At 40.6% G+C, this 25,215-nt stretch overlaps 2 protein-coding genes across 3 annotated transcripts; one reads left to right on the top strand and one right to left on the bottom strand.

Annotated features, from left to right (window-relative positions):
- Window positions 1-640: 640 nt before the first annotated feature.
- shc3 (SHC (Src homology 2 domain containing) transforming protein 3) lies at window positions 641-16,054 on the bottom strand. 2 transcript variants are annotated; one of them, XR_013788243.1, is made up of 14 exons: window positions 15,396-16,054; window positions 11,341-11,411; window positions 9,862-9,925; window positions 6,245-6,364; window positions 6,114-6,167; window positions 5,841-5,892; window positions 4,878-5,007; window positions 4,616-4,763; window positions 4,261-4,315; window positions 3,962-4,156; window positions 3,231-3,541; window positions 2,937-3,076; window positions 1,221-1,286; window positions 641-671 (listed from the first exon to the last, which is right to left on the bottom strand). XR_013788243.1 is itself a non-coding variant. In XM_079486505.1 (12 exons), exons 1-12 carry the CDS (start codon window positions 15,942-15,944, stop codon window positions 2,948-2,950), a joined length of 1,878 nt encoding a protein of 625 aa, XP_079342631.1. In that variant the 5' UTR covers window positions 15,945-16,054; the 3' UTR covers window positions 2,021-2,947. The 2 variants fall into 2 exon arrangements, 1 of the variants encoding a protein (XP_079342631.1); XM_079486505.1 differs by lacking the exons at window positions 641-671; window positions 1,221-1,286 and having other exon boundaries at window positions 2,021-3,076.
- Window positions 16,055-20,330: 4,276 nt separating this feature from the next.
- On the top strand, window positions 20,331-22,212 carry LOC306910955 (cyclin-dependent kinases regulatory subunit 2). Its single transcript, XM_079485900.1, has 3 exons — window positions 20,331-20,508; window positions 20,805-20,932; window positions 21,088-22,212. Exons 1-3 carry the CDS (start codon window positions 20,342-20,344, stop codon window positions 21,129-21,131), a joined length of 339 nt encoding a protein of 112 aa, XP_079342026.1. The 5' UTR covers window positions 20,331-20,341; the 3' UTR covers window positions 21,132-22,212.
- Window positions 22,213-25,215: the final 3,003 nt, after the last annotated feature.

The following is a 25,215-nucleotide window of genomic DNA, read 5'->3' as shown; positions in this document are numbered from 1 at the left end:
ATCTATTTTGCAAAGTGTGGATGTAGTATGCCAGCATGTTTACATTTTAGTCTGAATGATACACTGTATATAGATTGTTGATTTGTGTTACATATGCAACTTAACTGTAACATGTTTGAGTATTTAAATGAGTTCTGTCTGTCTGTACGGAGTCATTATGGGCTGCTGTAGGATTGTTATAAGATGAAATTCCTAACGCTTAACACAAGTGCTGTTTATAAGTCCGTTTAATAGCGTTTCACTGTAAATAACTGCGCAGTGGCGCCTCCTGCTGGACACATGTGTGAAACACCAGCTTCAATTTAAATGATAATTATATTTCTTCGAACGTATAAGAAGTTTTTTGATTTGTGCAGAATATAAAGAGAATTATAAAATAGATCTTTTTAAAAAAATCCCCCCAGAAAGGAGGCTGTATTTTCTGCAAACATAAGAGTTTGGGGTAAAATGTAACGTCTTCTAAACCCGAATCATCAGAGTAACCAACCATCCATACACACATTTGCTGTTTTATTGCCACCATTTATAAATAATAAGTATATGATTCACAGTGAATCTGTGAGTGTGGTTTTGGAGTGTCTTGTGTTTGAAGGCGTTTGACCTTCATCACATCTTAGGCTGAAGCTCAAAGCTGAAGAGCCGTCAGATCAGACGTCCTGTGAACAACACACCTGCATAAAGAAAAGCTATTAAAACATATTTTGGAATGACACATTTAAACTGCAAATTAATTTCAAACATTATGGGGTTTCCCGGACAGGGACTAGTATAGACTAAAATAAAAAGAGCCGTCCAAACCGAAAACAACCCGCACGGACATATCTTAATATGTATATTAAGAGCCTTTGCGCTGTTTGTAATGCACACAAGTAATGTTTTTTGCAAGGCATGTTTGTTAAAACCACTTAATTTTTCTAAATAAACTAAGGCCTAGTCCTGGTTTAAACTAATCTCGGAGAAACTGTTTAAAGCATTTAGGGATGTTCAATATTGGATGAAGACCATTATAGAGTAGTTTAATATGATTGTACAAGTTATATGTTTGGTGGAAACCTGCTGTAATTCAACTTTAAACTATCTAAACTGAAACAATTCCAACTAGAGACATTTTGATTTTACAGACTAGATCATTTTTTTCTTGCCAAATTTAGGGTGAAACGTGTTTAAAAAAATGTATTAATGTTGAATTTTAAAATATGAAATTGAAAAACATAACTCACCAGTGTCTAAATCGTTGAAGTATTAGATTCTTGTTGATTTGCTTTCTTGTCTGGTGTGATGTTACACTGATAAGAGGACATAATTTACAGTAACGTGAACAAATAAAAGCTCTCTTTAATTAATAGGAAAAAAACATTGTGGGCCTTATATATTTAATAACAAGATCTTGGTTCTAATTTCTTGGATCTGAATCAGAATGTAATAAAAAACATGAAATATACAGCTGGGGAAATAATTTATAGGGATCGTTTAAAAATTATTTCCAGTTTTTCCTGAATTGACTATTTACAGGTATTCGTTTAGGTAAAATGATCATTTTTGTTTCATTCTGTGAACCACTAACAACATTTCTGCCAAATTTCAAATAAAAGTATTGCATTCATTTGCAGAAAATGAAAACGGGAGAAACAGGTGAAAATAACAGTAAAGACAGTGCCGTGTATTTTTTCAGACCTCAAGTACTTCAAAGAAAACAAGTTTCCCTTTTAAGCAAAACAACAGAAATACATGTACATGTATTTAGAAACATTTCAAAATGATTTTTTATGCGATAACGCAGATTTGTATCCTAGTTTTCATGCTGTCAGGCTTTCACGTTGCTGTTTGATGTCATGTTTTTGCCAGTAAGAAGCAGTGATGCCATTTCAAAGTTTTTCTCGCACGCTTCATCGGTAATAAAACAGACTCGTATTGATCACACACAAAAGCCTTGCTTGTGCTATTCATGTATAATCCTTTAATGTCAAATCATAATAATAATAATAATAATAATAATAATTCAAAGAATAAGCGTAATAATATCACTGTGTTTGTTTGTGAAGCCCACAGTCAAACCATGAAAATCATACGACTGATCCAGGGTCTAAATGAAAGCCCTCGACCGAACAAATACACACCGTCGACAGGTTTAAAGAAGTAACTCAAGGGAATAGTGGGAAAGCAGAAGGATTTTACACTGTGAGCAAACACACAAGCACCTCCGCGGGGCTCTGGATGCTACCAACAATGACCACATGTACAAGTTTATGCTTTTTAAGTCATGCGAGTGCCACAGGTTTCAACGTCATAGAAAAATGTAGGTACTTCAAAGCCGTGTGTGTGTGTGTGTGTGTGTGTGTGTGTGTGTGTGTCTGGGGTTTTGTACGTGCAGCGTGTGATTTGTGTTAAAGCAAACACATTCATGTCCTCTTGTCTGAAAAGCATAAAACAGTGATTTGATAGAAGCTACCAAAGTATCTTGCACACTAGCCGCTGCAAAGGACCTGAAATAAACCCATATAATAAACAGCTTTATTTTTTTCTCAAATATTAGATTTTCTTCTAATTTCTTACCACCAAACATGAAAATCCAGTTGTGCTTGATAGACAAAACTAAAACTTTGTTTATTCTAAAATACTTTTTCTTAATCTAGTTTTCACTTCGACCCTCTTTAAGATCGAGTCGCTTTCTTCTAAACTATATCCGGCGATTTACGCTTCCGGCTGTCCGCAACCCACCAAAATCTTCAAAAATAGAGATTCTTAACCAGCGCAGTAAAACACAGTTCTGTGAATCACGTTTCAGTCCACAAGCTTTCCATCGTCCAAAACAAATCGTCCATTAGGATCTAAAAAGCGCTGTCCTCCTCGTCACCACTAAACGTCAGACAGTCATCACGTGTTCTCGAAACCAAGAGATGAGAAAGTGTGTTTTCATGAAAGAGGGGTGGGGTTACCCGAGGGGTCCTCACTGTTTTCTTTCCACCGGCTGCTTCAAACACAGTTCGCTTCCCGCCGAGACGATTGGCAGGTTGTTGTCACGATGATGGCCAATCAGGTGACTTATGCTCTCAAATATGTGATCTTTCGTCCGAACCTGGAGAAAAATAAAGTTGCTTTAGTTTCAAAAGTACATCAATAACTGAATGCATTGCTGCGCCAGATCACAGAAAGTCCACGGAAAAGCATGTCGGGAAGAGACTTTAACTATAAATGGTCGGATATACATTCTCCGTCTCGCTCTCTCTCACCGTGCCCTCAGGATCCACCAGCAGCAGGTGCTTCGCCAGTCCGTTGTGCATCCCGGTCAGGACGTACGAGCCCGGGTTGGTCGTGCTCTTCCGCACCAGAAAGTCTCCGTCGTGGAGCAGCAGTTTCTCGGCCTGTCGTCGGCTCATCTCTCCGTGATACCAGGTCTGGTCTTCCAGCTCCTCCTGAGCTCTGAGAGCGGCGGCTCGCATCAGCAGCGGGCTGGAGTTATCCACAGACGCGGCTTTATGGAGCTCAGTGGCAGGAGGACCTGCGGCGGGACTCCGAGTCATGATCGCGTCTTCAAACGGCTCTGCGCACAAAAGAGGACACGGTTACATTACAACTTCACATAAACTACACTAAAAGATCTCCACATTCTCTGAAAGGTTGTTCAAATTTAAACCAAAGTAAACCAAAATCAGAAATGTTGCCTTAGTTGAGTCACAAATGTTATCAATGGAACCACAATGAATCAAACCTACATTGCAGGGACAAAAGCGTATCAAAATGGCTAAAGAAACTATACTAGAACTATAATTAACGTTATAATTAACCAATTAATCTTTCCACATTCATTTAGCTGAGACTCCAATAAAGTCCTATGATGAAAGAAAGCAGGTGACAGAATATGACTAGTTTGGTGAACTATTTCTTCATGCCTTTCTTTAAATTGTGCTCAGCCCTGCAGAAATACTGCACCTTTAAGAATGAATTGATGAGGAACTCTTACTCATGTCGAAAAGATCTTTCCTGGGACTGTCTTTAGCTGCTCCGAATGTGCCCGTATCACACGACGTCTCCGTCTCGCTCTGGAGTGCTGCCAGCACCTGCGTGTCAATGTGTTGCGTGTTCACATACGTAGGGACCTCACCAGGTTTAGAGGTCTGACCTTTGACCTCAGGCAGACTGTATATATCACACGACCCTAAAGGAGAGACATTAACACATCAGATACTGGTCTTCATCTCGCTGTAATGTCATGTAAAGTGTGTGAAAACAAACGTGAATGTGAGGGAGAGGACATTTGACCTTGTTGGATGAACATGGGTCGGCCTTGATAGTATGTCTGATCCACTCCAGCGCCCTGTGGGAAACAATATATGAGACACACAGTACAGAACAGAGACGCATTGACTTATTCTAAACTGTTTTAAGTCATCTTAAGGTCACCTTGGAAGTTTATTAAAGGCCACTAGTTAAGAAAGAAAGCTCAACGAAACGACTCAAGTTAACTTATCTGCAGGAACTGTCCCCGCAGTATGTGATAAAGAACGGTTACTGTCATTCTGTTCATAGTTAATAAAGAAATAAAATGCGTGAGATGACTGAATGAATAATGTGATGTCTGTGTGATAATCGGTACATAGGCTAGGGGGGCGGAGACCTGGCTGTTGTCTTGCGTCTGATTGGACAGTCTGGAATCAATGAAGCCCCCTGGTGGTGGCATCTTGCCGGGAACGCTGTTGTAGTAATGATGATCGGCTGACTCCTCCCCTTCTTCAGTCCACGGAGGTTCATCTGTGCTCATGACCCTACAGACGACCCACATGAAGAGTTTACCAGGTTAATGTCAAAGCTTGTCTATGTGTCCGTGTGTAGAAAGACCAAAGTGTAGCCTGCAGTATTGATGTTGTGTAGTCAATCACCTGTCGGGCATGGATGAAGGTTTGCTGGATGGACACTGCAGGTACAGTTGAAATCGCAGATCAAACGCCTGACCGATCGTACTGATGACGTCCTGAGCCAGACCATCAGAACACTCCAGAATATGACACGCTACACACACACACAGAGTGAAACAAATCAATAACACACCAAATCAAAAGAAAGTTTTGACCATTGAAGTCAACATTTTGTAGTTAAATATAAAAAAATATATATAAAAATAATTAAATGAGCAAACATCTCTTGTTTTCAGAAAAAAGATAAGTGAATGAAAGAATACTGAATCAAGGTATAAGTTGAATTATATTTTTAAATTTTGCACTGGTAAAAGAGCCTAAAAAGATTTTTTATCTTAATGAAATGGGGTCCTAAACATTTTTATTTCATTTTACTTTAGAGTAAAATATGACCTGGAGACCATAAATCTGACAAAGAGGTACACACAAACACACACAAACACACACACTCAAGTATTAAATATCAGCAGATGGCAAAACGGATGGTGATTTGCTGACTCACACCCGTGTAAAGGGTTCTTTACGGGATCGACATCAAAAATGCATTAGAAAATACACAGCGAGTTAGAAAACGTGACCTCCGGAAGTGCAAAGATCCATGAAATGAAGAGACGGAGAGAAATTGATTTCTTGATGCTAAATGCGTCTGTGGTGAATGAATCAATGGAGGCTGTTTGTGAACGTAGTGTTACAGACCGAACTGGCGGGTGAATGGAGTAAAACGGCCCTCAGGAGAAGAACTGGCCATCTCATATAAAACTGCGGTCGACCGTCAACAAGCATTAAATCTACAGCTCTCAGGAGATCAATGTCACGTGCCAAAAGAGTCCAGACGAGTTAGGTTGTCAACATATGAATGGCTTACTTATCACTAAACCGGGATGTAAAATCATGACACGAATCAATAAATCAACATGACAGAAATACCTCGACGGTTTACTGGATCCTTCGCCACATAAGCCACATAGTCGGTTGTGTCCTGTTGACAAATGAAAGAGAGAGTTATACAAACCCAAACTGAAATTTCCTTCATTTCTAATGTTACACATAGAGGACGGCCGAAAGATTTCATTCTCACAGGGTTTGAAAATGTTGTCTGTGTTAGATCAGAAATAGAATTCAGGAAATACATGTAACAGATGTGTCGTGTTTGATCATCATTGATCACTGATGTGATGTGTGTGTGCGTGTGCGTCTTACCGGATCTCCACCGGAAGCAAAAGAGATGGACTGCATGTGATGATTGGCTATTATCTGTGGAAACAGCCAGACAAACATTGTCATGTGAGTGTGTTTGTGTGTGTAAGACGAGTGTGTGTGCGTGTGTGTACCTGTTTGGAGTCCGGTGTCATCAGGTTCAAACTGCTGGTTGAGATGTTGAGATTGATGCTCATACCAGCGAACTGCATGTTACTCTTGCCCAAAATACTGGACAGAAGTTTAGATGGAGCCTGAGAGAGAGAGAGATTGGCACATTTAGTCCACATTATTTTTAGTTCTTTATGCTTACTAAGATCTATTTTAATTCCAGTGCTCCCACGCAACTACAGTTTGGCTTTAGAGCTCATTGGCTAAGATGGTTATGTTTCGACTTATTCTGCACCGCTTGTCAATAAAACCCCTATAAAGCACATTAAACAGAACTGAGCGATTCAGTGAAAAAGTCAACCTTCCCATGAGAAAGTTTTTACCAAAAGTTTATACTCGACTTACAGCACAGAGATCAACGTTTGGTGGTTCAAATACTCTTCAAGTTTTTAAAGCATTTGTTTTATTTTCAGTGCATGATTTTTCACAGTCAGGTAGTTGCCACTTTCAGGATTGTCACATCCTTAGCGGTGCATGTTCCCTTAAAAACAGACACTTGGAAATTAAAATAAAGTTAGATTTGATGTTGTATGAAAAGGCATCCCTTCTTCATTTGATGGGTACTATTGCTTCAGGTTTGTTTCACAGAAATCCTACAAAATAGATGGTCTCCCAAAAACACACATCCGTTCCATAACATGTGTTTATTTATCTTCTTTAAAAACGAAATCTTGCGCATAGACTTATATTCTTCTGATGTTTAGACTCTATCGACAAGGGTTTAGTCAAATATAAACAAAGGGTTCAGTGTATTGGTAACAAACACAGTGTTTTTATGTCACTTCCGAGTGTATCTGGGACACATGTATCTTTTTTCATACTGCAATATAGATGAATATGAAACTAGAAATCGAGCATGCACTGTACCACATCAATTATTGCATCACTAAATGGTGAGAACGTTTCAAAATGCTGAAAAATTCGTTTCATTTGGAAATGAACACAATCCTTCAAACGGCGGCTTTACTCGCTGCAAAGGCGCATCTCTCACACACACACACACACACATGCGCACACACACACACACACGCACAGCAGGAGGCAGTTGTGCTGATATCTGCTGCTCAGTACAGAATGAGTCACCCCACACCAACACACACACACTGCAGCACGCCAGTTCTCCCTTTATCCGCGACCTTATTTCTAATTTTCATCTCACACGCCGCATTTAAGTCATTCCGTATTTTTCCCTTTTATTTTGTGTTTTTCTTTTCCAGATCTGCATCGTTCTGCATGCCAGCTCTTCCTGTCGACATCTCTTCCTCTCCCTCCGTCTTCATCAAACACCGATGTCACTTTTACATCACAGTATTTTGTGTCCAGTATTTCAGCACATTCAAGAGAAACCAGAGCACAAACACGCCTCCCGTCACCTCTAATGTGTTAGACGCTGTCGCTCACATTCAGCTGATGTTTGAAGGATGCTTCTGCACATTTTCTAGCAGAAGTCATTCAATGATCCGGACACGTGTGATTGAGACCAGGGACGTGCACAGGAATTTTGAGGGGCAGTTGCTCTGACCTGAAAAAGGGCACCCCCCCAAAAACAACAACTCACTGGCTATATGAAGGACTTAGAATAACAGGGTCTTTATTAAAATATATATATATAAAGAAGTAAAACACTGAAATACAGCACTCAATCACCTTAACAAGTACTAATAATAACACAGAAAAACATGACTTGAGTCATAAAAATCCCTACATCAATATCGCTATCAAAATGCCTCCCTGAATTGTCTCTCCTGAATCCGCCTCTTTTCAGTGGGCATCTTGGCTTCAAACAATACCAGAAATAGTGATAGGATTTAGGCATTTAACCATTTTGAATAAAATAATTAATGTGATGCATTACATCATTCATTCTTCTTGCTAAAACGAAATGTGAGAAACTAACTATCAGCAGACATGTAGCTTAGTTTTAACTAATGCCTACCTACCAAAACAATAGTAGCCGGCTGCTTGTCTGCAAGCTATCTGTCTTATTATTTAGGCTAAACGTGGCAAACTCAGCCTGGATTTATGAAGATTTTAATTCATTTCATAAAACTTGATGATGATGATCGTTCGTTTGGTCTACATCACAAACTCACCTTTTCTGACAACGTAATAGTGGCCATTTCCATAACACCAAAAAGGAGGACACTCAGCATTTAGTGACTACAATACAATTTTGTCCATCATATTGATGATATCATGATACAGTGATTCTGAAACTACTCTATTCATTGCCAGACAATTTTTTGAAAAAATATTTGACCTGAAGATGTACCTGCAGCTCGTCGGTTACTTTTGTTTTACAAAATTTTGACTACAAACGTCCACTTCACATCGACATCCATGAAAAGTGTCTGTACTGCTTTTTTATATAAAGTTGTGCTCATTCTGGATTAAATGAGGTCTGACGTTCAGCAAGTTACCGTTATGATGTGACGAAGCCAGCACGTGGACTCCACTTCCACGTCGTGGAGGCTTGTTTACGTTTTTAACCAATGATATATCAGATATTTATTTGACACCTCTTTCAGCCAATCATTTGTTTGACCGGAGATCTTACGGCGTCAGACGCTATGCAGCTGTGTCCCAATAAATGTTCTAAAGCGGGTTTTGTTTAGGCCGATTCAGCACAACTCAAAAAAGAAGGACAAATGAGTGTCCTGTTTGAGTTTGCCCCGGATGCCCTAGACAACGTTGAGTCGTATCACCCGACAACCGCGAAAATCCTCTTTCTAGGGCCGCTCATGCAGGATCAGCTCAGGTGCCGGTCGCGTGCAGCGCTGCAGCCACGTAAACAGAGTTTGCCCTTCCCCTTCTGACTTTCACTTTTGTTGCCCGAATGTGGAAGTGAATGAGGCTTTTTTTTATCTAGACGTATGTGAAATTCTGCATCCATTGTATGATTTATTTATTTTCCACCTCGGAAGGGCAACGTGAGTCGAGAAGGGCATATGGGCAGTTGCCCGGGCAACCTGAGCAACCCCCCTGTGCACGTCCCTGATAGAGACCATGTCTTCTCTGAAGCACTATAGTATAGTATCCTATAGTTAGGCATCACAAACACAATCTGACGTTCCAAACAGTCCAGCGAGGAATTCAGCATATTTGGGTGTGATGACTGGATTTGCATTTGTTTAGTTAAAGCAACACTAGTAGTTTTTCCACTTTTTTTAATGTCTGTAAAATGATATCAGTGGTAGAACAACTCTTAACGGGACGAATACTACTGCGGCTTTAACCTGAGCAGCCTCAAAGCTCGTACACAATCCCCTGTACACAGTTCCACGTGGTCTCCAAATGATGTTTCTGCATTCGCAGCTTTCATCAGCTTCCTCAAACAAATTCACACGGATTGCGCCGCCCGCAGGGAAGCTTATGCTGTGACATCACAACACTAGCAACAGACAATTACGCTTATCGACCATATGGGGGAGCTCTTGAGCAACTGTCTAAAGTGTGGCTTTAACAGAACAATGCAGACATCACACACAAATATTTTTTATCCGGCAGCATCCAAGTATTTCTCAGAAAGCTCTGACTCAACTCTCTCTCTCTCTCTCTCTCTCTCTCTCTCTCTCTCTACCTTTCTCTTGCGCAGAGCTCCTTTGGCAGCAGGGACAGCTTCACACACCAGACTGATCGCCTCCCTGCGGAAAGAAATGACAAAAATATGAAGACATGAGTAACTGTTTTCGAAAGTATGATAAAGATTACCACGGTAATACACCCATTACACTCTTACTCCGACATTATACTGTGACACAATGTGACAAGGTTCAAACATTATATTGAACTAGATTTGTTTCAAACAATGGAGTAATTATATTCAGCATAAAGAGATTTCCAGTGTTGTTACATTGTTTCTGTGACTGTAAAATAATAGACAGATGATATATAGATGGAAAGATGTTAAAGGAAGTCAGATGCATTAAAGAGGATATGAAACGTTTCTAAGGCAAACTCTCAGTCTATACGAGCAACAGCCCACACAACAAGCAGCATTCAATAAACAAGCAGCGTCCGCTAGGAGCTCATCCACAGTTTCTACACAATGAGTCATCATCAGCACACACGGATACACGGCTACATTCACATCACACGCGCTCCTTTTAGAAACATTAAATCAGCGCTTGGCACCAGACGCAAAGACACATTAAGAAAAAAAGAAAAGGACAATTTAATAGAAACAACAAAGAGAAGAGCCACAAAACAACTTCAAATCAGCCATAAATACTCATAAATACATACACATGAATTGAAAAAGTCTGGACACACTTGACTGATTTAAAAGCTCATTCCAAAACAGTCTGTGTAGACATTTCTCCATTAATTTGTTCATGTTTTTTGTGTTTAACTCATTTGTAAAAGAATGAACAGGAGAGAATCGTGAGCAGCCAACAACTACAAAGCACATATGGCCGAAAAATGTCAATCATTAAAGTGCTCATCAACTTTGACAACACGGTATTTAATCCTTTAAAAAGTACTGTGATTTTTCATTAACAGAAAATTTGGACATCCGAGGTATCGAAAGGACACAACGATATGCAAAAGTATTTCAAAACAATCCCATGATGCACCTCAGGAAAGAAGCAGAGAGCGCAGAGCATGGCAAGCTGTGATCTACAGAAGGTGAAGCAAGGTTACCTTAACAAAGATCAAATACAGAATAGTTTTAAATGAATGTGTCCAAACTTTTTTCCAAATAGAAGTTTAAGAGAGAAAAGCACAACACAATAATGCTGGGAAAAAATGGTTTTAAAAGGCTTGTTTATAATGTACACATACACTTTTGTGTTGCGGCAATGACAATTCATAGATTCAATTCATTTTAAAAGGTTAACATTCCCCTGAGCAACAGAAAGAGAAAACTTCATGATGGTTCATTTTTACAAAGTAATAAAATACTGTATGACGAGTGATGACGCTTTCACAGAGGCTTCAAAACGTGTGACACTATAAGTTCAGTTAGTTAGAGATCGACACTCACATGTAAACAAAAACGTTTAATGAAAATGATTCTGCAAATATCCACACTGTCAGATAGAGAGAGAAAGAGTACCGTGTGATCTGAGATCGTGTTGTGAAGTCCAGAGATCTCATGGACCGAAGAACTTCAATGCAGCCCAAATACTGAAACACAATAACAGAATGTTAGCTGTCAATGTGATCTCTTCAAAACAGATATTTTGCAATAAAGTGCAGAGAAGAAAGGTGTATTATTACAATAAAAGGTTCATTTTCACTTCAAGTTTAATTTAGCGATCCAACAGTCCGTTTCTAAACCTGATAAACACACATCTACACCCACACACCTCCTCTGACTAATATAACGCACATCTACCAGATCTGAATAATATCACACATTCAGAGACACACACACATAAAACATTTTCCCGTTTAAAGAGAGAGAAACACCATTAATTGATTCCATTCATTTTCAAACAATCTTGACAAAAACCTCCGTGTAGTCTTCAACCCGTAACATCCCATAAAGTCCAGTCGGCTGTTTTTTGGATTTGTTGGACATGCACCGAACATTCTCTAAAAATAAACACATGCACAAATAAACAAACTCGAATAAGTAAATCATCTAAATAATTAGCTCTCATTATTTTATGGTTGTAATATTTATTCTTTTAATATCATCTATTTAAATAGGCGTCAATAAAACGATTCAAATATCCCATTAAATGCAGAGAAACTCAATGACGAGACCAGTGCACTTTTATATCAGCAGCCAGACACAAGGTGTCCGCGGGGAACGGTGTGTATGACATCATACACAAAGAGTGACATCACATCAACACATCTCTGTTGCCGCTGTATGACTCACTCACAGAGTCTCACCAACTAACTTCTCTTGAGCAGATGAATGAGTCACCTGTCTTACCTCACCTCACCTGCAGTGTCTCACCTCCACAGACCAATTCAGCCTACAACACCGTTTCCTGCTTATACACCCTCTGAGAACACTGTGAGTGCCTGTTAGTTACGTCTGCTCCAGTGGTTTAGCAGGAAGAAGCAGTCTTCCATGAGATTTTCACTGCCCAAATGGTGTTCGAATGAAACTGCAGAGAGGAAATGAGTGCGGAGGAGAGCCGTGACGTTTTTTGCATGTAGTATTTGGTTTAACTTTATGATGAAGATGGTTGTTTGTGTAGATATACAGTATAGAGATATGAGATCAATATTTTAAAACATACATTTTTAACATCAAATATCTCATTAATAAGAATAAACATTCTGTTATTTTAGACAACTTAGCAACATAGTTATTATAGTCTTGATTAATATTTTAAATTAGCTTTTATTTTTAGACTTTTGAGTTTTTACGTTAATTTTAGTTAAAGTTTAGCAATTTTGCTGCATGCTTTTTTATGATTATCATTTTATCTTTATTTGTCGATTCGTTATTTTGCTTTATAAGATTAATTCCTTTTTATCACATTTTTTGTTCATTATTATAATTTGAGTATTTTTTTGAGGCTACATTTCAATTTTTCATTTAGTTTTTCCAATAATTTTAGGTCACTATTTGATTTCAATGAACGGAAACGGTTTACAAAATTGTAATTTTTGTGAACTAAAATAACATAACGCATATTTTGCTACATCTTTGACTGTCAGCAGGAATTTCCCTGATCAAAACACACACCAAATCTAAGCTAGATTTCACGTGACACGTACTGCAAACTGACTTTTATTTTGCTTTCTATGTGTGCTGTACAGTAGCCGGTAAACCATAAAAAATAAACTGACCAATCAGCATCGAGAAGCGCAACTGTTCGGATTGGTCCTGCTGATTTTACAACAACCACAACATACACAGTTGAACGTACTTATAACTACTTAAAATCCAGTCTGTCTAAATAGGGTATTTGAGAGACCGCCCACCAAGACAATGTCAACAGCTGTCCTTTTAGTGAAATGGACCATAGTGTGTGTGTGTGTGTGTGTGTGTGTGTGTGTGTGTGTGTGTGTGTGTGTGTGTGTGTGTGTGCGTGTGCGTGTGCGTGTGTGTGAAATATTCACCCTGTGCAAGCGCGATACCCCAGGGGAAGCCATCGACTTTTGTGGTTAAAAAACACAACAAACTTCAATATAAAAGATTGATAAACTCTCTCTCTCTCTCTCTCTCTCTCTCTCTCTCTCTCTCTCTCTCTCTCTCTCTCTCTCTCTCTCTCTCTCTCTCTCTCTCTCTCGCTCTCTCATGACGTCCTTACAGGATGTTTCCTGGAGAAAAAATGCAGTTTTAATGTCTTTACAGTTTTGATTCTACAGCAACTGACATTACGGAGTGAAAAACAATGTATGATTCATCCGTCAGGAATCATGGTCACCTTCAGCTAAATGAAGCCATGCACATGCTTATATGATCATGAACATAAAGTACATGTCTATAAACACAGAAACACACTTCAAATGTGTCCGCATAAGACTACGTACAATACGTAAAGTATAATGTACAGGCAGCCGATTGTTATTGCAGCGATAAACCCTGACAGTGTGATCAGGATGTGAAGCGGAGGGTCTTGTGTCACACTGAAGGGGCTTATTTCATGATAACAGACAGCTGCTTGTACATTATCCCTCGTATTACACGGCTAACACATGAGAAAAAAACTGGACATGAAAAGTGAATTTGAAATATTTGATTAGCTCATTTTTACAGAATGTTTAATCATTTGTAAATATAATGTCATATACGTTATTAAAAGACACACAGTATTTATATTCTATAAATATGGACAAAAACCTGTCCATATTTATAGGTTGTTATCTGGGAATAACGAATGCTTCAAATGTTGCGACTGGCCAATCAGAATCAAGCATTCCAACGAGTCGTGTAATAAGTGTGATAATGTACAGGCAGCCAGTTGTTATCGCAGAAATGAGCCCCGATAGCGTAATCATTATCCTGCTTAATACACGGCTACTTACCTCATAAGTCAGTCATTGAATGTGAAAAAATTATTAGAAATATTTTATTAGCTCACTTTTAATGAATGCAGACCTTCCACGAACAAAACACATTTACTTTCGGTATTAAGGTAAGAAACTATGGTCAAATGCCATGAACCCGCATTTCGGTTGAATCATTTGTAGATATAATGTCACAGATTTTTGTGACATATTACCAAAATGATTTGCAGCATCCGGGTTACAGGGTGTTAAAATAGGTGCAACATCCACACGTCTGATCATATACATTTGACTCGAAGAGCTCAATAATCGTTCATCCGCTTGCGTTAACATGCGAAGAAGAATAACGCCTCTCTCCTGAAACACGTCACGGTGTTTGGAGACGATACAGTAACAGAACAACATCCTTTCGCTCTGGAAACTGGTCGCCGTGGTTACGCGATTTGCATGCACTTCCCTTTTGATGTGATAAACTCGCCGTTCATTTGAATAGATCAAATCTGTGCAGGTAAAAACATAACCAGTCGCACGGACAGCCCGACCACAACACCTGTTTAATGGAAATCACATCTGAAGAAGGAAAAAAAGGTGGAGATCATGAAACTAAAGTCTTCCGAACACACACATGTAGGGCGACTGAGATTCTACTTACACTTGACAGCAATGGAAAAAGAAAAAACCTCAATCTGAATTGATGTTTTATTTTAATTGATTTGAATGTTTCGAGTCTCAAGAATGACGTAATGTGAAGCTTTTCTGTCACCAATGCAAAATTGACCGCGCATTCATCAATGAAACATATATTTCCACATTCGTTTCAACATGCATTTGTATGCGTGATATAAAATGCTGTGATCCAAGATCTTGGTCTCACCGCCCACCTCTACACGCATGTATGACAAAAAACACATTCCCTGTAACTGTACGTGGCAGAACAGTCTGTGCCCATGCGGTCATTTGGCATTAAAAAGCACGGTTACATTTACAGCAGGGTCATCGGTGACCTTGCTTCCAGCTGCACAACTCCAAACGGTACACATAATCCCTCTGTACCAGCACGCGCACCAGAAGATTCTGTCCTCACTGCCTCTAAACTCTCTCCCTCTGACGAACAAGAACACAGGAGGGATCGAAAGAAAAAGCCAAAGAGACAGAAAAGAGGGGATTTGTGGCAAGTGCGTGCGGTCTTACCTTAACAACGTACGTCACTCCAGGTCCGGAAATCTTTTCGCTGGAGTGCAGCCATCCACGACACGGCTTATTCACCAGTCCTGCGCCGGCCGGGTTCCAGCTCTCTCCACCTGGCTGAGGCACATCCATCCTCACCTTCTTCCCCGAGCTCACGGTGGGGGGCTCCAAAGCGCACTGGCTGCCCCCGGTGGCGGCCGGGAGAGCGGACGAGCCGGGGCTGCCCGAGCCACCTCCCCCTGCTCCTCCCTGGAGCTTGGACACGGCCAGATCCTTGACGGCGGACGGCAGGCCCTTGATGCCAAGCAGTCCGGAGGAGTTGGCGAATTTCAGGTTGGAGACTTTGTTGATGAGGGTGCACAGAGTGGTTCCAGACTCTTCGGGGTGGTCGGGGGTCAGGACCTCGGCCGCCGGGGCGTAGGGAGGGTCGCCCACGGGTGGCGACGGTGGGACGGCCGAGACCTTGGCGTTCATGGAGAGACCGTGCAGAAGCTCATCGACGGACGTCACTGACTCATTCCGGAATCGGTTGTATTTGGCACGGTGAAGCATTCCCCTCTGTATGCCGGTCTACGCACGAAGGGACACATCCGACGCCCGGCTGACCGTCCGCTTCTTTAGCATGCTGGACCCGAGGCGGCGAGAGGCTGCTCGTTGGGATGAAGGCGGTGGCGGAAGAGGGCTGTCGCTGTGGACGCTGCTGTCAGGAAAATCTGACGCTGCACAGCAGCTCGGAGACCAAAAATTAACCGCAAAGCGCGGAATCCATGGAGACAAGAGGACGACGAGAGAAAAGCAGCAGCGAGGTCGCTCCTCTACAGAGACGGAGGGCCAGAGATGGCAGGGAGAGAGACAGAGCTCTAGTGAAGAGATGTCTCTCTCTCTCCCAGCATTCTGGCAGATCCCAGAACATGCATGACTCACTCGGGGAGAGAGAGAGTGAGCGAGCGAGAGAGAGAGAGAGAGAGAGCGACCCTTCTCAACAAAAGAGTCACTCAACACTGCAGAGCACTTTCTGTTACAAAAAAACTCCCACTTACAGCTCGCTAGAACCAATTCTCAAAATTTGTCCTGTCTATAGGAACGCCTCCAGCTTTCGTTCGGTTCCTGCAAAAACTACTGAACAAAAGTGTCAAACATCTACAGAAATATTCTCATAATTTTTTCAGTCGATCTTATGAATAACCGCCTGTGAAACCTCAGAATGATGCTTAAAACAAGAAGACGAAAAAACTCAACAGATTAACATTCAGATGCTGGATTGGACGTATGCATAAACTTCAGCAATTTACTAGACATACATTCAGAATTTTAGTCCTTCAGTATCCTCTCGCACAAGCTTTGGAAATAAACCTGAACCCTAAAGCTCTGTTCCACGATCTGCCATTGATTACAAAACGACAAACTACCGCATGAATGACACCTCATCTAAACCTTAATATGAAGTCGGACAAAAACACTTCACCCTGTCGATCTGGTAGTTTCTAACTGTCTTACCCATCCCCACAAAATCTGCTCAAACTGAAACCCTGAGACAAACGCGGTTATTTCTCTTTGTTTAGACAGCCCGTCACGTCTGTTACTTCTCACATATTACGAAACATCGTCATAATTCCATCACCCTGATCCCGCACAAAAACAAGCCTAGCTTTCCTCCTGAATGAGCTTTGTTGAATAATTAAACGTCCCTCTCAAACACTCAATGTCCAGGTGCAATCACACTTAAACGGCATTCACAAATGCTAATGTCAGATCTCAGTCTCATTCAAGCAAAAAAACAGCCGACGCAACGAAAGCCACGACATCAGGGCAGAAAAAAATGAGCCATTCATGTAGACTGTCCAGAGGTTCTCATTCACAAGCTCTTGCGCGGCTGCGGCGATCGCACTGCGGTCTCTCCCTGCGACTCGCTTCTCTGCCTGCGAATCAGAAAAAACACAGAGAGAAAAACAGAGACAGAGAGAGAGAGAGAGAGAGAGAGAGAGAGAAGGGGGGGGGTGTATCTTCCACTGAGACAAATGCAAGCAATAAAAAAGGCACATAAGCCCCTCGCTCTGTGTTGTCAGGGAGATGCAGGAATGATGCTGAGGAGAGAAACCGAGGATGCTGGTTCAAATGATTCAGGCTGCCTGTGAATGGAGAGGCAGACAGGCATACCGACATTTCTGTGAATGAAGTCAGGCCTTGGCAGCTTTCTGCACGGCAATCCCTCGGGATGGATCCCGACTGGCCAATCAGGGAAGAGCAGGATGACTCATTCAGGGTAGGCAGGCTGAATAGTGGGGCAAACCACTCGAAACACAGGTGACGGGTGAAACCATTCTCATTGCAGCGCACGGCCCTGAAACCATGCTACCTGCTTCCGAAACATCTCCTGACGTGACGCAGCGGTGTCATGGAGATTCTGTGTGTTTTGGGAAAGCGTGACATATAAACCTGCCTCTCTGTGTGTCCCGGGTGTGAATTTAGCACGATTCGTATGATTGAAGGGTAATCAATGAACATGAATCAACTCAATTATATGACGCATTAGGCACAAGCGAGTTAAACACGTGGGCAGAAAATGAAATATTAACTCAATATAAACACGCTTTAAAGACAGACTTCGGTGCCATCGTGCGTTTATTGTGGATTGTTGCTAGGGAGATGCTATGCCATTTCTAACGTGTTTAATAGGTTGTTAAACATTACAGCTACTGGAGTGTTCCAGACAATATGCCGAACAATATGAGAAATTGTTTATGTCAGAAGCCTAACTGGGGTGGGACAACGTAATGAGCTTTAACACATTAAATCAGTAAAATTGCAATATTGTATATTTGATGTTAGGTCAATTATTTTGATGTTTCTAGAGATTTCAGGTTTATTCCTACGATTGCTATGCGTGTGCTCAGTCAGCTCACTCACCTTATGAAACAGGTCATCAGGTTCATCTGCTTTTCCAAATCCATCTGTGTGTCCTGAAAACATGAAAATATATGGAATGTTTATTACAAACCTACAGGCAATGAAACTGTTTTAATGCAGATGTTTACATTATGAATTATGTATTTGAAATATGTGTGTATATACAGCGACAGAGAAAGAGAGGAGAAAGTGGGTGGCGGGTGTGTGTGATCATAGTCGTGACTGAAGTGTGTCGGGTTCACTCCTACATGCTCATTAAAACAGCAGGAAGTATCAAAAATGAGAGAGAGAGAGAGAGAGAGAGAGAGAGAGAGAGAGAGAGAGACCAGGAAGGATTTTCAAAGTCCAAAAATCACTCATCTGTTGGGTCACAGAGCACGACTGGTTTAGACATCTGCATTAACCTGAAACTAATCACTTAGTCCAACTGTACATCTATGATACAACACGATTGATGCAAGCTATAAAAATAAACATTAAAAAACAACCGTTATTTTTCATAGGAACAAATAAATGCAAAACCTCTATCAGAAATGATAGATCAAGTTTTTAAAGACGACGTTTAGCATTGTGACTGTTTCCGACTCATACGGTAGATCATACAGAGAGAGCCACTGCCTACAGGAACCTTTACTGTAACCATAGTTTCAAAGACAGCATAGCAACAGGAATGAGGTGAGGGGGCCGGCCATAATGATTGGCAGCTCAGATCTGGCGGATACCATTGGCTGGTGTGAGTTAGTATTTTACGTTGTAGCTTGAAGTGAGCTAGTGTACATCTCACTATATGTGGAATCTAGGAAAAGTGTTACTAGGAGCTCAGTTTTTCTGTTTTTCATAAACACATAATGATGGCCGTTAGTTCTGGATGATTATTTTACCCTAAACCAACAGAAAACATTCCATATATCAGTTTGATTCGTTGCTTGCTTTATAATGGTAAAACACAAACCACTCTTTACTATATATACAAAAGTATCATATAAAATAATCCCAAATTAGATTTTTTCTTTTAACAAAGAAATTTGATGAAAATTAATATGATTCAAAACCTCTCTCTCTCTGGACTCACACTCATAGACTACAGTCACACAAGTTTACCAATGCATGAACATACTGTATAATAACCTTATACACAATTACATTGAAACCACAAAGCACATTAACTTTGTATAAAATGCAAAGCATATCAAGCAGGTTAATTCACAAAATAAAATAATTTTGAATAAAGACTCACATATTAATAGGGAGGGCATGCGTGAGGTGTCTCACATCGTTGCAGTGTTGTCTGTATTGAAGAGTTTGGAGTAATATCTGTATTGTTTTTAAGCCAGTATAGAGGGGCACATATTCCATTTTTACGAGAGTCAGTCTACGTTTGTAGAAACAGCAACCGCGCGTTTTGAGTGAATGTTTTCACTTCATTAATGGATGCTGAGGTTGCATGGATTGTTGGAATGACGGCGGCGCACTGGCATAGTAAACGATAAACGCCAAATTCATCAATAATATTAAAAATGTCATATTGTTCTTTTATTCAGAAATAACACATCACCCCGTTTATTTGGATGTGTTATTGGTCAGTGTTGCCTGGTCCAATATGGCGGCGCCGGTGACGTACGACCGAGCGCCATCTTCTGTTTCTATGGTGGAACGTCACACATTCATATTTCCTGTGATAAATACATAAACGTTGTTTAAAGGGTTATTTAATTCTTACTCTTAAATTAAAATGTCTGCGTACACCATTCGACGCGTCCCGTACCGCGATTTAAACGAAATAAGATTAATATTGTATAGTAAGTAGCATGTCACACGTCACTCCTTTAGTAGTTTGCACATTTTACTGCACAAAAACCTTTTTTTGTTTGTTTACAGAAGCTATTTCCATTAGTTCATAGAAATCCCACACACGAGCTCTCCAAACAGCTCTGTTCGGTTACCAGGGCAACCGCGCTTTCCTCCGCCCCCACCCCGCCGACGTGATGACGCCGGTAAAAGTCACATGGCCATCTCCAGCCAATCAAATGCGACGGCTCCGGATGGATCGCACGTTCGAAACTGTATCGGTTAAAATTTGTAAAGTTACGAGCTCGGGTCCGGTTGAATTCTTTCAATTGTTGATATACATTCAAGTTTCGTCATTAAAAATGGCTCACAAACAAATCTATTACTCGGATAAATACACCGACGATCTTTTTGAATACAGGTAAGATTGAGAAAGAAATAGTTTGCTCGGTTTAGGGCCTCGATGCGGCGTGTCTCATTAAACCGTGACATTGATTTGAACTCGCACCAGTTTACAAATAAATCGTGACGTGTTGTTCAATGCAAGTGAGCAATAATCTGGATTAAAGTTAACTTGAAAATCATATTTTAAATGCGTTCCACTGACGTGTGTAAATCCCATGTGCTTGCCGGTTTAGTGACGTTTCGTGTGATTTTCACGTCTCCGATCTCCTCAAACATTGTTCAAACACAAACATGTGTATTATGCGATTGCAGACACGTGGTCTTACCGCGGGAACTGGCCAAACAGGTCCCCAAATCCCACCTGATGTCCGAGGATGAGTGGAGGAGACTGGGCGTACAGCAGTCGCTGGGATGGGTCCATTACATGATCCACGAGCCCGGTTTGTCTTATTTAAGTTACATCATCAGTGTTAAACAACCGATCAGCTGTTAAAGTACACTATAAGTGTAGAAGTCAGTTCTACATTTAGTTAATACTTTAGGATAACAAAGTGCATTTGAATGATTCATGTTCCCTTGCTTGTGATTGTTGCAGAACCTCATATTCTGCTGTTCAGGAGACCCCTGCCAAAGCAATGACACTAACAACAGCACTCCACTGCCCCGGAACATTCCTGTGGATTACTCGAGTATTCAGTGAATACTTCCGAACTTTACCATGTTTCTGTCTCCTGTGTGAACGATGCTGTGTTTGACGGCGCTTATGACATCATGGATCAAGGGAATATGGGAAATGCGTTTTCAGTGAAAACCGAGGGGCTCAATCACGTGACTCGAGCGCCTCTCTGGGTGAAGCTGAAACTTTCACGATGTGTGTCAAATAAAAGTGTGTGGAGCATCACGAGCGTTCAGAAGCGAAAGCAGTGTTTTTCATGACAAATGTGCCGTGAGCTATTGCAGGATCACGTGTGTCTTTACGATGGGCTGTGTTGAATTCTCAGGTTGTGTTGATGCTTCAGGAAAGGCGATCGTGTACTGTTTCAATAGTGCACATACTCTTTTATACTTTTAATGCAATGAAAAGGAACTTATAAAGGGAGAGTCCTTAAAAAGCTCGTATATGCCTGATTCGAAAATGTATGTGTTTGACGGCACAGTAACAGCTGTTATCCTTCCATGAACAGTTGTTGTTATTATTCAGAACAAATGAACATAAAGTTAATGCTTATGTAAGATGTTTTGAACTTCATTGTATTCTTTTTTACTTTAAAAATAAATGCAGCTCTGTAATGATTTTGTTTTGGCTCCTTTCAGCAGAACGCAAGATGGCGCCACGTGACCGCTGCTTCTGTTCTTGACTGCGGACATCGGCTGCGGTCAAATACACACGTGCGGTCTTAGCACTCGGCCACTTGACTGCTTTCGTGACGTATTTCCTGTTTTCTAATGAGCGTGTAGTATTTCTAACCGGTTGGGACAGACTTAGCAATTACAAACATGTAAGGTTAATGAATGAGCTGTTTCTAAGCATGTGATAGAACGCGCAACCTACGTTTCACTACGAAATTATATGTAATATCTAATTAAGTATACATTCAAGTCAGATTTGTTTGTATTGCATCAAAGCAGCTGTGCCCAAAAACAAAAGAAAACATGTCATAGAATAAAGATATAACATTAAAAAGTGTATAACTTACACTGGAAAGATTTCCGTAACTTGGATAGACTTGTGCTCTTCCTGTCACGTGCACGCGCCTTTAAGCGGCCAAGACGCAGCCTGTAACTCTGAAACGGGTCTTATGTGTGAGACCATAGACATGCTTGTGAGTTTCTTCTGATGCACACCAGCCTGCATCAATTTTGTACCTATAGACGCCACATCGCTTACAAAAATGTGTCTGAGTTGATGGCCGGTAGATTCATTCTGAGATTTCCCACTTGTCTTTTCCTTTAATAAACAAGAAAGTGTGCCTGTCATCGCCCTGGGCTGCTGTATCCTGGAGGAAAACGAATTATTCCACCAACATTGAAAGACATTCAAAATAGATCTGCTCAAATAACACACTGGATGCATAGGAAGAAAAACACAGATGCAAGAAACGGACACACAACACACGGCTTTCACTAACATGAACTGTCATCCTCTCAAGGTTAGATGAGCTAGAAATAGAAGTCTGCAAACTGTTGTAGGAAGCAGCTGTCATCGGTTTCAATGTTCTCAGAGATCTTCTCAAACTGTCCACACCCGTCTCGCTGTGTACGTCCTCAGTGCGGTCTAGAAACCGTAAACACATCATCCAGTCTGGATCTCCAAATCCCTGATCCAGGAACATCCTGATGAGCACAGAATACACTGTGTGTGCGTGTTGGCTTTCAAACACCTCACATCACCAATGACGAGACGGGAAGTATGTGTGTGTTTGTGCTCTCGTCCAAGCATTTGCTCATGGAGTCAGAAAATTGTGCCATGTCCAAGAGTGAGTCTCTTCAGAGAACAGTGTGTCCATCACAGCTCTCCTACATGAAAACAAGAAGAACAGCAATAAAACAACAGACACAGGCACGCTCGTCCGGACATCTGTGCACTCTCAAAGCACAAGTTTTATTATCAAGCACAAATAATAACACCAAATATTGAACTGCATTCATTCTATGCTAAATGTCTTCACAGAATGAAAAATGATATGCTGAAATAACATGGAAACAAATGAAAGAGAATATTGGAAAGTGCTGATCAGACAGATGTCTGCCTGCAGGACATTGTTTTATTTCTGTGGTCTGGACCCTGAAAGCCCTTTCATTTATACTGGTTCAGCGAAATCTATTTAAAGACCAGTTTCATATTTTAAACAGGAGCATAACATCAATAAATAATGTACATAATTCTGCTATAGCTTTATAAATAGTTAAAGACATCATTTCACCTGCTCGGTGATGCTTTGCCAGACTAAATCACTAACATCAACATGAATTGCTCTAGAAATAGACAATTCGGACTAATCATTCATGCCATTGTTTAACGTTTTTGAGGGGAAGTTCACCCAAAAATCAACTTTGTGTTATTTTTTACTCGCCCACATGACGTTAAACTTCCGGCGGCTTCGGAGCACAAATGAAGATATTTAGGAGACATCCAAGAGGTTTCCAGGTCTCCTCATAGACATCAAGGTGTCAGTTGTTGTCAAGGTCCAGAAAAGCACTAAAGACATGTGACATCAGTCCATCCGATCCGAAGCGTCGAGAATGCATTACGTGTGAAAAACAAACTAAAATAGTGACTTTGATGGATATATTCTCCTCTGTCTTGTCAGTTTGTGGCGTGTGTTCACGAGAGCTCTTCTTCTTCGTCTTCTTCTGTAAACACAGAGTTGCGCTTCTGTGTTGTGAGTCAGAGTCACATACAGCATTCTCGCAGCTTCAAATAAATTGAATTGAGCCACTATGAGCGGATGGACCAATGTAACCATTTTTCTGGACCTTGACAACAACTGAAACCTTGATGTCTATGAGAAGGCCTGGAAATCTCTCGGATTTTTGGGTGAACTTCCCCTTTTAGTTTATGAAGGTTCATTTGACATCATGAATGTGCTGAATTGATGCGCACCCGAGCTTTCTTCCACTCCTGCAGCAGTCTATTGTGATCAGATAGAGCGTTTCTCCACTGATCCACTGTGTCTCTGTGTGGAGCCTCATCTGAGAACCAGTGAGACAAAAGATAAAACAATATGTGCGTGAATAAATGATGACAGAACATTTTTACACCCTTAAGGCAAACAGAAAAGTCATGTTCTCAAGAAGATCTTACCCATGCTGTTGGGCCAGAGATCAATTTTTGACACGTCATTCCCCTCTTTAGAAACTGCTGTGCACTCATATTGGACGGGTTTATCTATAGGCTTCTCCTTTATCCAGCTGCTCACCAGCACAGCGTCACGTGAAAGGGCGTGTCTGTGTTCCTTGATGGACGTCTTGAGTCTCCGCCCATTTACATGCCACTGAACACTTACATCTTTAGGACCTGGGGGAAAACTGCACTTACACACGGACCCCAAATACAAGCACACGAGTGTGCACAATAGATGCTGCGAAACACATCAAACACATCACCTCCTCAGATCACAGTCATGCTGTATGTGTGAGATACACATCACGCTTAAACGGAGTTAAACAAACCTTCATACATGCACAAAACATCAATGGGGTTGAAATGCATAACTCAAAGAGTTCATTTGCTTTAAAATGGACAATTTTACAGCTGATTCCATAATAATAGATCACAAAGATGGTGGATTTAAAAAACTCTAAAACGGTTAGTTCTGCTACTTGATTCTGATTGTTCGAAGACGATATAAAATACCCGGTAACCTACTGCTTCTTGGGGCTTATTGCTTTATTAAATCACTTTAGAAAATGTTTAATGTTTAACAAATCTTAACAAGCTTGATGTCTATTTGAACACAGATCAGATTAATTAACAAATAAGAATAAGTTTAAAGGGATATTTCACTCAAATATGAATATTCTGTCATGAATTACTCCCCACAAGTTATTCCAAACTTGTATAAATTCCTTTGTTCTGATGAACACAAAGAAAAATATTTGGGTGAGTAAATGATGACAGAAGTTAAATTCTTGACTTTAAGGCCAGATAATGTATGTGTAGTTTGATTTCTATATATCTAAGCTCTTTTTTAAACAAATCATTCTTCCAACAGAACCCGAC

The sequence above is a fragment of the Barbatula barbatula genome (genome assembly GCF_947034865.1).
Source record: "Barbatula barbatula genome assembly, chromosome: 22".
Classification (NCBI taxonomy): domain Eukaryota; kingdom Metazoa; phylum Chordata; class Actinopteri; order Cypriniformes; family Nemacheilidae; genus Barbatula; species Barbatula barbatula.
The sequence above is the reverse complement of the archived record's forward strand: the minus strand, read 5'-3'. Positions and strand labels throughout refer to the sequence as shown.

Bases quoted from the DNA above. Each gene is read 5' to 3' on its own strand.
- LOC306910955 (XM_079485900.1), top strand. From the start codon at position 20,342: ATGGATCGCACGTTCGAAACTGTATCGGTTAAAATTTGTAAAGTTACG. The intron at 20,509-20,804 runs GTAAGATTGAGA...ATGCGATTGCAG, and splicing joins GACGATCTTTTTGAATACAG to ACACGTGGTCTTACCGCGGG. The intron at 20,933-21,087 runs GTTTGTCTTATT...TGATTGTTGCAG, and splicing joins TTACATGATCCACGAGCCCG to AACCTCATATTCTGCTGTTC.
- shc3 (XM_079486505.1), bottom strand. From the start codon at position 15,944: ATGCTTCACCGTGCCAAATACAACCGATTCCGGAATGAGTCAGTGACG. The intron at 6,365-9,861 runs GTAGAGAGAGAG...TCTCTCTCTCAG, and splicing joins GAGCTCTGCGCAAGAGAAAG to GCTCCATCTAAACTTCTGTC. The intron at 5,893-6,113 runs GTAAGACGCACA...ATTTGTCAACAG, and splicing joins TTGCTTCCGGTGGAGATCCG to GACACAACCGACTATGTGGC.